Raw genomic sequence first — 14,714 nt, forward strand, 5'->3', positions numbered from 1 at the left:
CCAAGATTTTGGATCATCTTTACCATCATTACTCTGAATTCTTTTTCAGGTAGACTGCCTATTTCCTCTTCATTTGTTTGGTCTGGTGGGTTTTTACTTTGCTCCTTCATCCGCTGTGTGTTTCTCTGTCTTCTCATTTTGCTTAACTTACTGTGTCTGGGGTCTCCTTTTCCCAGGCTGCAGGTTCATAGTTCTCGTTGTTTTTGGTGTCTGCCCCCAGTGGCTAAGGTTGGCTCAGTGGGTTGTGTAGGCTTCCTGGTGGAGGGGACTTGTGCCTGTGTTCTGGTGGATGAGGCTGGATCTTGTCTTTCTGGTGGGCAGGACCACGTCCGGTGGTGTGTTTTGTGGTGTCTGTGGCCTTATTATGATTTTAGCCAGCCTCTCTGCTAATGGATGGGGTTGTGTTCCTGTCTTGCTAGTTGTTTGGCATAGGGTATCCAGCACTGTAGCTTGCTGGTTGTTGAGTGGAGCTGGGTGTTGGCGTTGAGATGGAGATCTCTGGGAGAGCTTTCACCATTTAATATTACGTGGGTCCGAGAGGTCTCTAGTGAACCAGTGTCCTGAACTCAGCTCTCCCACCTCAGAGGCTCAGGCCTGACACCCGGACAGAGAACCAAGACCCCGTCAGCCACACGACTTTTTTCTTTTCCTCTGTGCTCAGTCTAGTTCCACTTGCTCATAGGGGGCCACGTTCAGAGGCCTCCCCCCTGCACTTCAGACCAGACTTTCTCATGGGAAATGGTGACAGTGACACCTCAGCTCGAGGGCAATAGTTGTGACTCTTCTTCTCAGTCCAGTTTCACGTGCTTATAGGGGGTCGTGTGCAGAGGCTTTGTGCCTAACACGTCAGATCACAGATTCCACAGCAGACTTCTGCACGACACCTCATTCAAGATGACAACATGTTCTTTACTGCTATTCTACACTCCTCTCAGAAATGTCTAGTTGTATATTTTACCTATTTTTCTTTTTTTTTTTTTAGAAAGATATTCGCCATGTGTTTCTTCTTTAGGTCTTTTTTTTTAAATTTATTTTAATATTTATTTTTGGCTGTGTTGGGTCTTTGTTTCTGTGCGAGGGCTTTCTCTAGTTGCAGCAAGCAGGGGCCACTCTTCATCGCGGTGCGGGCCTCTCACTATCGTGGCCTCTCTTGTTGCGGAGCACAGGTTCCAGACACGCAGGCTCAGTAGTTGTGGCTCACGGGCCCAGTTGCTTCGCGGCATGTGGGATCTTCCCAGACCAGGGCTCGAACCCGTGTCCCCTGCATTGGCAGGCAGATTCTCAACCACTGTGCCACCAGGGAAGCCCCTTACCTATTTTTCTATTAGGGTATTTGTCTTTTTCTTTCTGAGTTATAAGAGTGCTTGAGATGACAGAGAGATAGATAGATAGATAGATAGATAGATAGATAGATAGATAGATAGATAGATAGATAGATATTATAGATAGATAATCCATGTATATTTCAGTATCTTCTTATATACAGTTAAAATCTGTTTACTCAGCTTATATCTGTCATTTGTCTTTTAATCTTGTTCATTATATTCGGTTACACAAAATTTTTTAAGAAATATGTTTATTCAAATAATATTAGCATATTCTTGATATGCAAGATTCAAACAACACAGAAGTATAGATAACAACTGTGCTCTATCCCCTTTGCTCTCCTGCCTCAGAGGTAACTGTGCCCAGGCTTAAGGGCATCCCTTTAGTTCCCTTCAGATGTTCCACATACATTTAACAGTCACACAGAGTTTTTCCTTGGTTTTGCAAAATGGACCATACTGTAGGATTGCTTGTGAAAGGTTGTTTTTGGGTTTTGTTTGTTTGTTTTGTTTTGTTTTAACTTAACAGTATTTTCTAGATATCATTCCAGCTAATACAAAAAAGTCTCTTTCATAGTATAGACTCACCACTTTATTTAACTACTCTCCTTAATGAACATCTAGGTTTCTCCCAGAGGAAAAAAATTTTTTTTCAAGTTGCTACAAATCTAAATTCTTTAAAGTTCTGTCTTTGGTGCCATGCTAAGAATTTGTCCACCTCAGTATTATAAAGAATATCTAATCTTAGTATTTTTACAGTTTTCCATATGTATCTTATAACTGGCCACCTTTAAAAATTCTCTTCTTAGTTTTGCTAGTTTTCTTTTTGGTTCTCTAGGGTAGCAATCATGTTTCTGCAAAGAATGATAATTTGCTTTTTCTTTTTTAATATTTATGCCTCTCAGTTATTTTCTTGTTTTTGTTTTTCTCCCCATTAGCTAGATCTAGAACACCTATTTTATTTTATTTTTTAAAAATATTTATTTTATTTATTTGGCTGCTCCAGGTCTTAGTTGCAGCATGCAGGATCTTTGCTGCAGCCTGTGGGCTCTAGTTCCCTGACCAGGGATCGAACCTGGGCCCCTTGCACTGGGCATGTGGAGTCTTAGCCACTGGACCACCAGGGAAGCCCCTAGAACTTAAAAATCTTGTTTCCAACTTCAATTCCCAACTAAATATTGGGGGAAGTAAAGAAAAGTGTTGAGTTAGTTTAATAGTAACTGTCAAGTTGGAGAAAAGGAAACAGTAGATTGAAAGCTTCTTTCAAAACTAATTATTTACCTCAACCAATGTGGCCACAGTGTATTTTGTGGGGTCAAACTGGGGTTGGACTGAGGAACTGGCTTATATGAGAGGGAAATTTGTTACATATAAGGGGATTCAGCAAATAAGTAAATCTATTGAGGATAATGAGAGCCAGGCTTCTCATGGAGAAGGGAGTTATATATAGAGAAAGGGGAAAGGCTAGAATAAATTCCATGATACTAGATTAGAACAGGAAGTATTGGTGTGAACTCATGGGTTTTAATACATATTATAATATATATAAATCTTGAAATAAATATGTTAGCACACTTATGTTAATATGTGGGTATGAATATATACACATACGTATATTGCCTGGCTCGGCCACTGAGAGAGTCAAAAGGCAACAACACCCCAGTATCAGTGAGCACACCAGTGTCTAGATCTGGGTTTCTAAATTCTCCATCGAAAGGAACCAGATCTAAAACCTCTCTCCAGGAGCTTTCCTCCCTGTGGTTATAGAATCACAGGCTCAGAGGATGTCTAAGTCTGCTCACTCACTTTACAGATGGGCATGCTGAAACCCTAATTTCTTTTTCTTTTCTTTTGGTATTGGCTTTCTTAAAATGACAGGAGAAAAACAATCATCTAATATCAACATAGAGTATCTCACAATGGCTTTCTGAAGACAAGTGGTGGAAACTATATTTCTTTCTCTCTTTCTTACTAGGAAAACCAAGGCCTAAAGACACTCTGTCTGTGTTAGGAAAAGAACTGAGCTCTCATGTTCCGACTTATAAGGTGGAGGCCACTTGGTTGCAGAGCTGAAGGCTGTGTATTATTAGCTCTTTTCACGATAAGCTAGCTTTTCTTTCTGAGTTATCAAGCAGATGCCTCCTGCAGCCTGTTGGTATAAAATTTCTACACAATAGATACCGGGTGTGTTGGCTGGGGAACCTGCCCATGGCCCCAGATCCCTGACCTGCTGGGGAAGCATTCCTCTACTCGAAAAGGCAAGACAGCTACTTACATTTTTAATGATCAGTGGGTATCTCGTTACCCGTTGCATAGGCTTCAGTATAAAACTAGAGAGTGGCATTCCCTTACAGCGAGGGTCCATGGCCAGTCTCTGAAATAAGAGATTTTTTAAAATGTACTTAAGAAGTTTGCAAAATCTGGTCAGTGACATCAACGTCGATGTTATTCAGGACTCCCCACCCATCACATTGTCTCATCTATCTGGATAACAGCTGAGGAGCCCAGAGCTGGAAGAGCCGGGCTGGTTATCCCCAGGCCAGGAGGAGGCCCGTTCCAGATGGAGAGTGGGAATCTACCTTGGGTGTGACTCAGCTGCAGGGTTGACCCCTGCTCCCCAGATCCAGTGGACCTTCCATGGGACATGTGGTTTCTTACTTCCAAAGATGAGATTCTGGCTTTACAGAGAATATTTCCTCTGGATACCTACCAAAACTTTATAACATTCCCAGGAGCAAGGAGAGTCACAAGACTATAAGGTCAGAACAAAAAATCCCCCTCAAGTCCCACAGATGCTGGAAGGGCCTGGCCGGATCTCACTGTCTGTTTTGGGCGAAACCTGCACCTGCCCGTGGGAGCCCCAGCAGGGTAGGGATGGTGAAGCCGAGACATGAGGGTCAGGCCCCCAGTCCCAGGGGCTGTGGTAGTCTCCACCCTGGACTCCCTGCCTCTTTCCTTCCACCACTTTTGTCAACTTGACTGGAGGACAAGAGTCCTTTTACCTCCAAACAGTGACCCCGTCTACAAGTCACAGGGGTTATATGGTGACAGCTCTCAAAGGTTCTGGTCAGGTTTAATGTCTTAGGAACAGGTTTAATGCCATGACCTGGGCCCCAAGCCCTGGGACCTGTCAGTGCCTGAACCTGCTCCAGCCGTGGACACCATTATTCCAGGAACACTTTGCAGCTGGCAAAGGCATGTCAAAGTCCCGCAGGAATGAGGCAGGGAGAGGGGATGAGGGGAGGGGTGAGAAGGGGAGGGGCAACAAGGCCCCTCCTGGGCTGGTGTCAGCATTTCCCTCAAGTTCAAGTACATCCAGTGATGAACTCATCCTGCCTGCGCCCAGGGAGGACCCGGCCCTTGGCTGGAACCCCAGGTGGCCCGTGGCACCTGGCAGCCCAGTATCTGCTCTCCAGTCTCCAGCCCACCCTAGGCCTACTTCATAGCAGTGTTTCTCCCCTTAGATGCCCCACTCATTGGGTAGAAAATCAGAGCATTTAATATTGAGAAACAGGGCGAGAAAGAAAGAACAAGAACATCTGATGCTAGGCCGAGAAGAGATGGCATCTTCCCCTCCCAATGATGACCCCACAGACATGGTTACTGGGGGGCGTGGGAAAGGCCTGCCCCCAAAATGCAGGAGGTGCAAAGATAAGCCTGTCATTAGTATGATTATTTTGCTGTCCGTTCATCAAAATGTGCCTGTTCAGCAGAAGTTATTTTATTCTCTTTTTTCTTCCCCTCTGGGAGAGGTTGGGGCTGATTGCATGGGCTGGCCTGGCCAGCAGGGACCCACCCCAGCGAAGGGCAGCAGACCCAAAGCCTGGGGCCTCCAGCAGCATGGGGCCCACTTCCCCACAATGTCCCTTGGTGGGCACATGGCTCTCCAGACCCTTGTTATCCTCCAAGGCAGCGGTCCTGGCATCCCACACTCACCCCCATGGGCTTCCTAGAGCTTGAGCCCATCAAAAAGAACCAATTGGGAAAAAAACAGAGGGTCCATTGGGATTGCCGGCCATTCCCTTTGCAGGTGAAGGGCAGAGAGCAGCAAAGAACTGAAGATGCTCAGATTAAACAGAATAGGAAACCTGAGACCCACCAGCCCTCTTAGGCCTAAAAATGAGATGGAGGATTTAAACCTGTATTCAGATAACACCACTCACACCTGGCCAAGGCAGAGCTTCTAGGCCAGCGCTGGTCCCTCCTCTCCAAGCCCACCCCCTTGGTCCCAGCCACCCGCCAGCGAGGGGCAGCCCCTACTGTTCAGCCGAGACCTCACCCTTGTTGGCCTTCAGTAAATGTGTGAATCAGCCCCTCACACGCCCAGCCGCTGGAAGACGGCCACTCGGCGGGGGCAGAGACTCAGCTCAGCCTGGGCTCCTTACTTTGACAAACTCCTTGAAGTCGGGGGCCTCATCTGTCTTCTGCTGGATCAAGGCAGCCCCGTTGAGCTGGCAGCTGCAGAAGCGGATGTAGGGTTGCATGTGTGGCAGCTGGGCGGTCAGGATGTCCCCGATCATCTTCACAGGCATCTTCTCCCCAGACATCTTCTTGCGAACTCTCAGCGCTCTGCACAGAAACACGAGAAGTAAGCGCCCCCTTCACACTCTCTGATGGGTACACAGCACACTACTAGGTGGTACAGAAATGGGATGTGTGTGAGGGGCACAAACCCAGGGCCACTAAAGCATCTATGTGGCAGACAAGGAACAGAAAAAGAAATGAGTCTAGTGCTACAAAGAGGTATCACTGGGGCATTTTTCTTTGACATGAAGGCTGTTTGCTGGCTCTTAGGAAGAAAAACTTAAAAAAAAAAACTTTGCTGAACAAGTCAGCATAAAAGACAATGTTTTCTTGTGGAAATATATGTAATCCCTTTTTTGAATAACTCAGACAGGATCCCTGGGTGGATGTCTGACTTTATGGATGATCTGTCCAGGCTGGAATGGCCCCAACACTGAACCTGTTTCCGGGGCCAGTGCTGCCCAAGGGAAACTGCTGTTGCCAGGGGCCATGGAGGCTCAATTTCAGACCAAACAAAACATAATCAAGATGGTAAATCAACTGCCACAGAAAAATAATCCCATTATGTTCATGAAAGCCAGGTATAAATGATTGTCTGAACAATCTGTGCCATTCTCTGGTTCACTGCTTCATCGCTGTGGCTAATTTGAAGTTGACTGGATTAAGAGGAGTTCTTAAGAGAGAAGCCTATTCATGTGATAACGGGTCGTAGACTCAAACAATTTATATCCTGGAAGCTGAGAAGGTACTAGAGGGACTGGAAAGTGTTTGCTCAGGAGTCCAGCTGCATTCTGAGTGTTCAGGACCATAACACCAGGACTGTGCATCCCACCCTCCTAACTCGCACGTCAACTCTTAACCCAGCATCTATAAGAAGGGCGTGGCACCGAGATTTTACACAGCAAGGATAGCAATGTACTATAAGGGCAGGACCTCGACATATGAGGCCATGGGTGTGTTCTGCCTACCCTCGTGATTATGGATGATGGCTGGATTGATGGATGGCTGGATGGCTGGGTGCCTGGATGGATGGATGGATGGATGGATGGATGGATGGATGGATGGATGGAAGGAACAGAATGGTATGATATGGAATTTTTACATAAGGCTGGGAGGATGTTACTATGAATTCCTCTGGCTGCTTTCAAGGTCATGGGTAGGGCTATATAATTCTAAGGAGGCTCTGCAATCTTAGTATTAAAAACTTCAGATCACTTTATTTTCTTTCTCCTACGTTTTTGGTTCAAGAAAAAAAGAATCTTTGGACTGGGCAACAAGCCAAGGAGAAAAGCTTTAGGGACAGTGCGCTATGTGGCCCAAACAATGAGCCATTCCCCCTCAAGCAGGTGCCCTTGTGGGGGGAGGTGCTGGTCAGCGCTGGCTGCCTGGGGTGTGAGGAGTGGCAGGTTGGTACCCTCAGGGTGGCCAGGTGGCCACTGCTCATTGGGGGGTTGGTGTGGGATACCTCCCAGTGTGTAGAAATTTGCTCAAGGGTTACGTCACTACCAATGCTGGGGGACGAGAGTGCTGAATAACCATGTTACAAACTTGCTATGGACGGAAATGGGAAGAAGTTCCATCATTCCATGATTTTCCAATGAGGAGAAACACAATCTTTCTGCAAGGGAATAAGAGTGCTTTCACCTGCCCCCCCTCCTTTTTTTTTTTTTTTTTTTTTAATGATGGGGAGAGAAGAAAAAGGGAAAAGAAAAAAGATCACACGCAGATCATCACTGTCTTGAGGAAGTTAAGCCAGTTCCTGGGTTCTGGAGGCCCACGCTTGGAGACCTGAGTTGTCCAACTGGGAGACAGACCTAAAATCAGGCCCCTGCTACAGACCAGGCACCTGTTAGGTTGAACTGTGAGTCACCTTCTGGGATGTTCTACCGCACAGGCAAGGCTTTTGAGGACTGGGTTTGAGTGGGTTGAAACAGGGCGCGTCACCAGGCTCAGGGCTCACATGACTCCACTGCTGCAGCCTCAGCCCCGCCCTTTGGTGAGCTGATTTGTAATCTCACATAAAGGTCTATGGATTCAAGGTCTTGAACTGCGACAGTAATCAATCAGCTAATGAACACATCAGAGAGCTTGACATTTGCTGAACGAATGAGTAGCCCTCTGCAGTTCGCAGATCAAGGGGATGGTCAAGAGAGCTGGCATTTATGAATGTGTCCTATGTGTCAAACGATTTTTTTTTAAATCTATATGACATTATCCCTATTGACAGTTGGGGAAACCGAGGCACGCAGAAATCGAGTGACTTGACCAGAGTCACACAGCTCATGGGTGGCAGGAAGCCCTGGTCTCCAGAGCCCACAGTCTGTAAGCACCGCATGTGAGGACAAGCACCGTGCCCAGCCCCGCCTCCCCTCAAGATGCTCAGGGCTCCTGGCCTGTCCTTGCTCCAGAAGCAGCTCCTGCCATCCCACCAAGGGGGGCTTCCACGGCCCCCCTGCTCTTCCCTCCCTTCTGTCCTTCCTCTTCATTTCCTCAAGCCTCTCCCTCCTTTCCTCTCACCCTGCCCACTCCCACACAAAGCCCCTTTCTTCCTTCTCCCCATCCTGGCTTTACCCCCCAAGATATCTTTTTTACTTTTTTATTTTTCTTTGTTTTTCTGCCTAAAATAAAATCATGCCTATTCTTCTTAAGTTAAAAAGAAAACTGAATACTTAATATTTAAGAAAAACTTTTTTTTTTTTTGGAGAAGCTCTTTTATTTATTATTTATTTATTTATTTATTTTTCAAGCAAGGAGGCAGGAAAGGATCTTGATTAAAAACACAGCTGCAGTACCTGGTTCTACACACCCTATCTCACTTCTGCACCCCTCCTGCTATCACTTCTAACAGCCATCCCTAGCGGCCTGCACCTAGCTCTTAACTTTAAAACGTTCTAGATTCTTCTTCCCTACTCTGCTCATTGAAGGCAAACTTCTCAGCTCTCTGCTCACAGGTAAGAGAGCCAACCATCCATTTTAACCCCCAACCAGAGGTGGCATTAGTAGGAAGTCTGTGTGCCCCAGGTAGCTCCCTTTTATGTTCATTTTATTTGTTTCTTATTTATCTGTTTGATAAATCCTATGTCCCCCCTCTAAGTACAAGCAGTCGCTGGCCCTTGGATCAGGAGTGACAGATACGTGGCTGCCCGCTGCGGCCTTCCAGGGAGAGCTGCCTTAAATTCTCTTCATCTTCTTCCATCCTGCCAGGAGTCCTAAACCTTCCCATCATTGGGATTAGCCCTTTGCACAAAGAAATTAAGTCTATGCAGCAAAATTGTATAATCTACAATATGGGCGCTCGCCATAAAATTCGTCCAATTTTTTCTGGTATGTTTGAAAATTTTCATAATAAGATGTTGAAAAGGAAAAAAAAAGAAAAGAAAGGAAGAAAGAAATCAGGTCCCCAGAAAGCTCCTGCTAAATACAAGTATTTTATCTGGAAAACAAAAAGATTAGCCAAACTAACCAATCAGGTCATCAGAGGAAGGCGCAGAGCATACCTGTGATGGGAGAGGGGGTGTCTGTGCCTGTTGGTGCCATGATTGACAGGGTGCCAGCTGTACACCTGATCTCTTTGCTCCTTGGGATAACCCTGCATGCTAGACAGGTCAGGAGCCCTGACTGCAATTTTACAAGCTCTAAAACAAAGGGGTGGGGAGTTATCTGCCCGAGGTAACTGCCCAAAACGAGTTAGAAGCTGCTGGAGCCCAGATGAAAACTCGAGACATCTGCCTCGTGGTCTCACCTTCTTTCCATCGAGGGCAGGACAGGGTGGAACCCCTACTGGGACCCTGGGCGTTGTCCACAGAGCAGCCCGGGGCACCCTGATCGCCTTCTGTGTGACTTTGGACAAGTCACTCAACCTCTCTGAGCCTTGTTTCCGCGGTTGCAAGAGCGTTCCCAATTCCTACCTCCAGGGCTGTGGAGCCCATCAGCGCTAATGGGAGGAAGGAGCACGCAGGCCCGGCCCTGACAGAGCTCAAGAAAGGGGCTTCTGCTTTCCTGACATGAGCAGGACGGAGGGTTAAAAGTACAGAGACAACAGAAAGGCATGGGGAGTGCCGATGCTGGGAGGGTTGGGGAGGGGTGTCACTCGGGGACATCAGACACATCGCCCGCCTCCCCACCCCCACACAGCTGCCCAAGGAAAGAGGTGTTAACTTGTAGGTATATTTTCAACAGAAAACCTTTTCATCTATTTCAAAACAACTTGTCTCCAACACTTTAGGTTTAGTACTTGTAGGTTCAGGGGTTAACTAGCCCACCTGCCCCAAGTGACAAGGCAGCCTCTCTCCAAGGCAAGAGTGGGTGCTCAGCCCACCCTGGGGCCCAAGCCCAGCACTTACTAGGGACCACGCACTCGCTGTCTAAATGCTCCCTAAGGAGAACCATATGTGGTAGGTACTATTATCACCCCCATTTTACAGATGAGGACACTGAGGCCCAGGGAGCATAGGTGACTTGCTCAAAGCAGGTAGGCAACAGCAGGGTGTGAGCCCAAGAGTCTGACCCAGACCTACGCTAGAAACCTCTACAGTATGCTTCTCAGGGGTGGGTAATGGAAATACTTTCTCCAAGCCACCCCTATGCCGTCATCTTTGATTAACGTCTTCTAGAACATAGAAACAGAAGACGTTATAGTTTTTCTTCACATCCGCCTCTCTGCACCTCTCTGTCCATCCCTTCATCTACTCCCAAACACACTCAAGAAAGTGGGGACCTGAAATCACTTTATAAAATCCCAGGGACCACATTCAGGAAATAGCTGCTTCCCAATTAAATGAACCTAGAGATCTGGAATGGACACCAGTTCCCAGGGCCTGTGCTTCCTCCTGGCCCCCAGGATCACCATGGACTTCATCTGTTTTCTAGCAAATGATGTTATACCGAGGGCCTGGTGGACACAGATTTGGAAGTTTTTTTAAGAACTGGAAAGGACTTTTGTGATGATGTAATCCAATCCCTTCCTTTTACCGGTGGGGAAACTGAGGAAGGGCAGCAAGTTGGGCTCCAAGCCCAGGTCTCCAGACTCCTGGCCCAGTGTTTCTCCCTGGCCCTGCAGCTGCCTCCGAGAATTAAAACAGGAATAAAATAGCAACTGCTCCAGGCCGGCTTCTCAGAGGCCTATCCTGAGAACTGCCGCTGACCGTGGCCATGAGCGGTCCCACCCTTTCCCATCTTCAGGAGCCAAGAAAGTCTCAAGAGATCAACATTCCCCCAATGGAACCAGGGTCTGAGGCATGGGGGGGCTGCCCCCCACCCTGGATGGAGCTGGCCAGCGATTAGGAGCCAGAATCGGCCCAGCTCTGTTCATTCTAGAACCACGGTAAAAGCAGGAACCGGGATGCCTGAGCAATCCATTCTCCCCAGTGAAAAATTGGGGGTGTGTTTCCAGAAAGCATCAGGGCTAGAAAGAGCGATGGTTCTTGTGAGCGGAAATGAGGAAGAGAGGCAGAAAGAAACACAGGGCGGCATGCACGGAGGGGACACACGGACGAAGCCACGTAGCAGGGCCGGCGTGCGAGGGCGAAGCCAGGCTGGGGATTGGAGGAGAGGCTTACTTCAGCAGTTTGATATTACACATAATCAGGTCCTTCCAGTTAACAAAAATCATAGCACCCTCCTTTTCTGTCAGCAGCTCAGACTCCATCAGGGGTTTCTGAAAGATCTACAGATGCAGAAAACGAAGCAGTTCAGAAAGCAAACAGTTAGCTTCAAACTCAAACGCACGCACACACCGATCTGTTCGGAGCCACGGGAAGGACCGAGGCCTCTGCAGCTTTGGCTGGGAGGCCCAGAAGCTGCAGAGTTTCTGAAGCAGGTGGCCCTCCCTCTGCCGGGGGGTATGGGGGGGTGGGTGGGTTCCCATCAGGTCCACACTGTTGTTTTACAAGGAGGCCCACTAAACTCTGGAGGACAGGCCTTAACTCCGCCAGGACTCAGCCGGGGGTCTGGACAAAGGCACTCAAGCTCTCACCTGCCACGGTGAGGAACTGGGCACAGGGGGGAAGTGGAGGGCCGAGAGAGGCACGGGGGCGGGGGGGGACTCCCGCATTCCTGCCCCAGCATCGGCTGCGCAGACAAGCCTCAGGAAGCCCAGGGGAACAGCCCCGGCAGCCGGGCCCCCAACCAGCAGCCCGGGGACGGGACGGACTCCACTGCTCTGCCCGCAGCCTGGGCTGGGCCTGGGACAGAGCCAGCGAGTGAAGGCCTGGTACCAGGTGGGCGCAGCCCCTCTCCTGGGCTCCGGGAAATTCAGGAGCCTGCCCAAGCTCCGCGTGGGTGGGCAGCTCACAGTAGACCACAGGTCTTGGCTGAGCCCCACGTGGTGAGCCCCTGCCTAGCGAGAGGTCATAGCTACCATTGCAGGCAGGCCACTCGCTGGAAGGTACCTTAGGGACCGGGACAGCCTGTCTTTGAAAGAAACTTGGCTGGGCTGAGGCTGATCCCTGGGAGCCCTACTCGTCATGAGTCTTTAAGCTGACGTTGAACCTGGCATATACCAGGCCACTGCACAAGGTACCATATCTAAGAGGGTGACACTCACAGCCTAGACATCCAAGACTGTATATTTAGTGACAGTCACGTGTCTTGAGAAAGGGGCACCTTTTCATACCAATGCTCCCTAAGCATTAATGATGGCCTTGGGGGCCATCAACTCATCCTGCAACCTGTACTCATCAACACTGGGTCACTGAGCAATGTCTTTCTGGGTCGATAAGACTATCAGAGGAGATGGTTTCACAATAGTTGGGGTACAGGGGTTCCCAAACGATCACGGTACTTTTCAAACTGTAGGGTGACCCTGAGGTCCAGCTCTGCAAACCCCTGTTCCCTAATATGGCAACCTCCCATGCGTATGGACCAAAGGCTTCCTGAAAAGCAGAACTTCCCAACTCTCCATCTCCCCATCCTTCTGGACCAGGCAGACAAGGCCCTTCAACAGCTCCCTGGGAGGAGAGCCAAAATGAGACATCGTCCAGGGCGGGGGAGGGAGGGTGTGCACAGGGCCCCGGGAGGAAACATCTTCATTCTCTGCAACAGATTTTTCTGGGGGGTAATATGTAGCATGAGGAATAACCAAGATATCAGCCAGATGACTGCCACTTTCAGATGTCACCGCTGAGGGCCAGGGAGATGACGCTCTACGGCATCAATTAGTTGGCGGCTGAGCTGCAAGTTCTCTGAGCCGAGCCCAGACTCCCAGCTCACAGCCCGTGTGTCCCCTCCCAGGCACTCCTCACAGGCTCATCTATCCCTGGCTTGAAGGGCCTCTGCCCCTCTGTGGGTAGGACTCACAGATGAGAATTGTGAGTCCGTGGCCACGGATGAGAATTAAGCATCTTCTCTTGGGTAAGACTCTCCTCTGTGATGTACCGTCCAGATGCTCCCATACCTCAGAAAGCTTCTCACACTGGGAATCAGGACCCAGCCCTCGTTGACAGAGTCCCTGCCTTCCCCACCCTCTGCCAGTGCCCCCCACCCCGCCCCAGCACCCCCAGCTGCCCTTACCTCTGTGACCAGTTGCAGGTCATTCACATAGTTCTCCTCCGTGACAATGAGCTCGTGGATGTATCCCTGTCGCTTTCTCTCAGTTGGGGTCAACATATCCAAGAGGTGTAAGTCTGAACACCCTGCAAAACACAACCATGGGGACGATTTAGTCCAGGTCTGGGGAAGCCTGTACAGCTTCATGGGGAAGATCCCCAAGGTCCTCGTGGCCGCCGGGCCCTGTGGTCTCACTCCAGTTAGACAGTGTTGTCCCCTAAAAAGATATGTTCAAGTCCTAACTCTGAAGGGGACTTGTTTGGAAATAGGGTCTCTGCAGATGCAATCCAATTAAGACGAAGTCATACTCAATTAGGGCGGGCCCTAGTCCAATATGACTGGTGTGCTTATAAGAGGACGACACAGAGACAGACAGAAGGGAACGCCACGTGACGACAGAGGCAGAGACTAGAGTGACGTGTCTACAAGCCAAGGAACGCCAGGGATTTCTGGCAGCATCAGAAGCTAAGGGAAACGCATGCAATAATTCTCCCCTGAAGCCCGCAAAGGAACATGGCCCTACCCAAACCTTGATTTTGGACGTCTCACCTCCAGAACTATGAGAAAATAAATTTCCGTTGTTTTAAGCCCACCCAGTTTGCGGTCATTTGTTACAGCAGCCTCAGGAAACTATTACAGGCCGTACACTCCTGCTTCAGCAAAACCACTAAAAGAGTGTCAAGAGAGAAGACTTAGTGGGGACTTCCCTGGCAGTCCAGTGGTTAAGACTCCATGCTCCCAATGCAGGGGGCACGGGTTCGATCCCTGGTCGGGGAACAAAGACCCCACATGCCACACGGGGCGGCCTAAAAACAAATGAAAACAAACAAACAAATAAACAAAAACCAGAGTAGACTTAGTAACAACTGGCTGACATTTCCTGAGGGCTCTCACCATGCCAGGTGCTGTACCAGGAGCTGAACACTGACAGTTGTGTTTAATGCTCATATAGACACTAAAATCATCTCCATTGTACAGACAGGGAAACTGAGGCTCAGAGAGGTTGCCTCACCCAAGCTCTCTCAGCTGGGTGGTGGAGAAGCTGAGATGGGACCCTGACACTTTGACCCCAGAGACTGGGCTCTACCCAAGATCACTACTGTTGGATCCGAGCTACAGGAGGGCACATGTTTATCCTGAGGTTGGTTTTTGGAGGATGAAATGGCTGTGCTGAGGCTCCTGATGGGCCCGGGGATAGGGCAGAGGTGGGGCACATCCAGACGCTGCTGGGCAAACTCTCCTGGACCAGGCTGCTGTCCTGCACCCACGGGAGCTGAGCAGCGAACCTACAGGCGGACAGGGAATTCCTCCAGGTGCAGA

General features: G+C 49.0%; 1 protein-coding gene across 1 annotated transcript in view; it reads right to left on the minus strand.

The window, feature by feature from the left end:
- Nucleotides 1-14,714, minus strand: part of ITSN1 (intersectin 1) — a 227,964-nt gene that overhangs the window by 25,531 nt on the left and 187,719 nt on the right. The window contains exons 29-32 of the mRNA XM_082395043.1: nucleotides 13,359-13,480; nucleotides 11,408-11,514; nucleotides 5,711-5,894; nucleotides 3,601-3,699 (exon numbers count right to left, since the gene is read on the minus strand). Coding sequence (XP_082251169.1) covers nucleotides 3,601-3,699; nucleotides 5,711-5,894; nucleotides 11,408-11,514; nucleotides 13,359-13,480 — 512 coding nt within the window. The remainder of the gene's footprint in view (nucleotides 1-3,600; nucleotides 3,700-5,710; nucleotides 5,895-11,407; nucleotides 11,515-13,358; nucleotides 13,481-14,714) is intronic.

The sequence above is a fragment of the Balaenoptera borealis genome (genome assembly GCF_965194805.1).
Source record: "Balaenoptera borealis genome assembly, chromosome: 5".
NCBI lineage: Eukaryota > Metazoa > Chordata > Mammalia > Artiodactyla > Balaenopteridae > Balaenoptera > Balaenoptera borealis.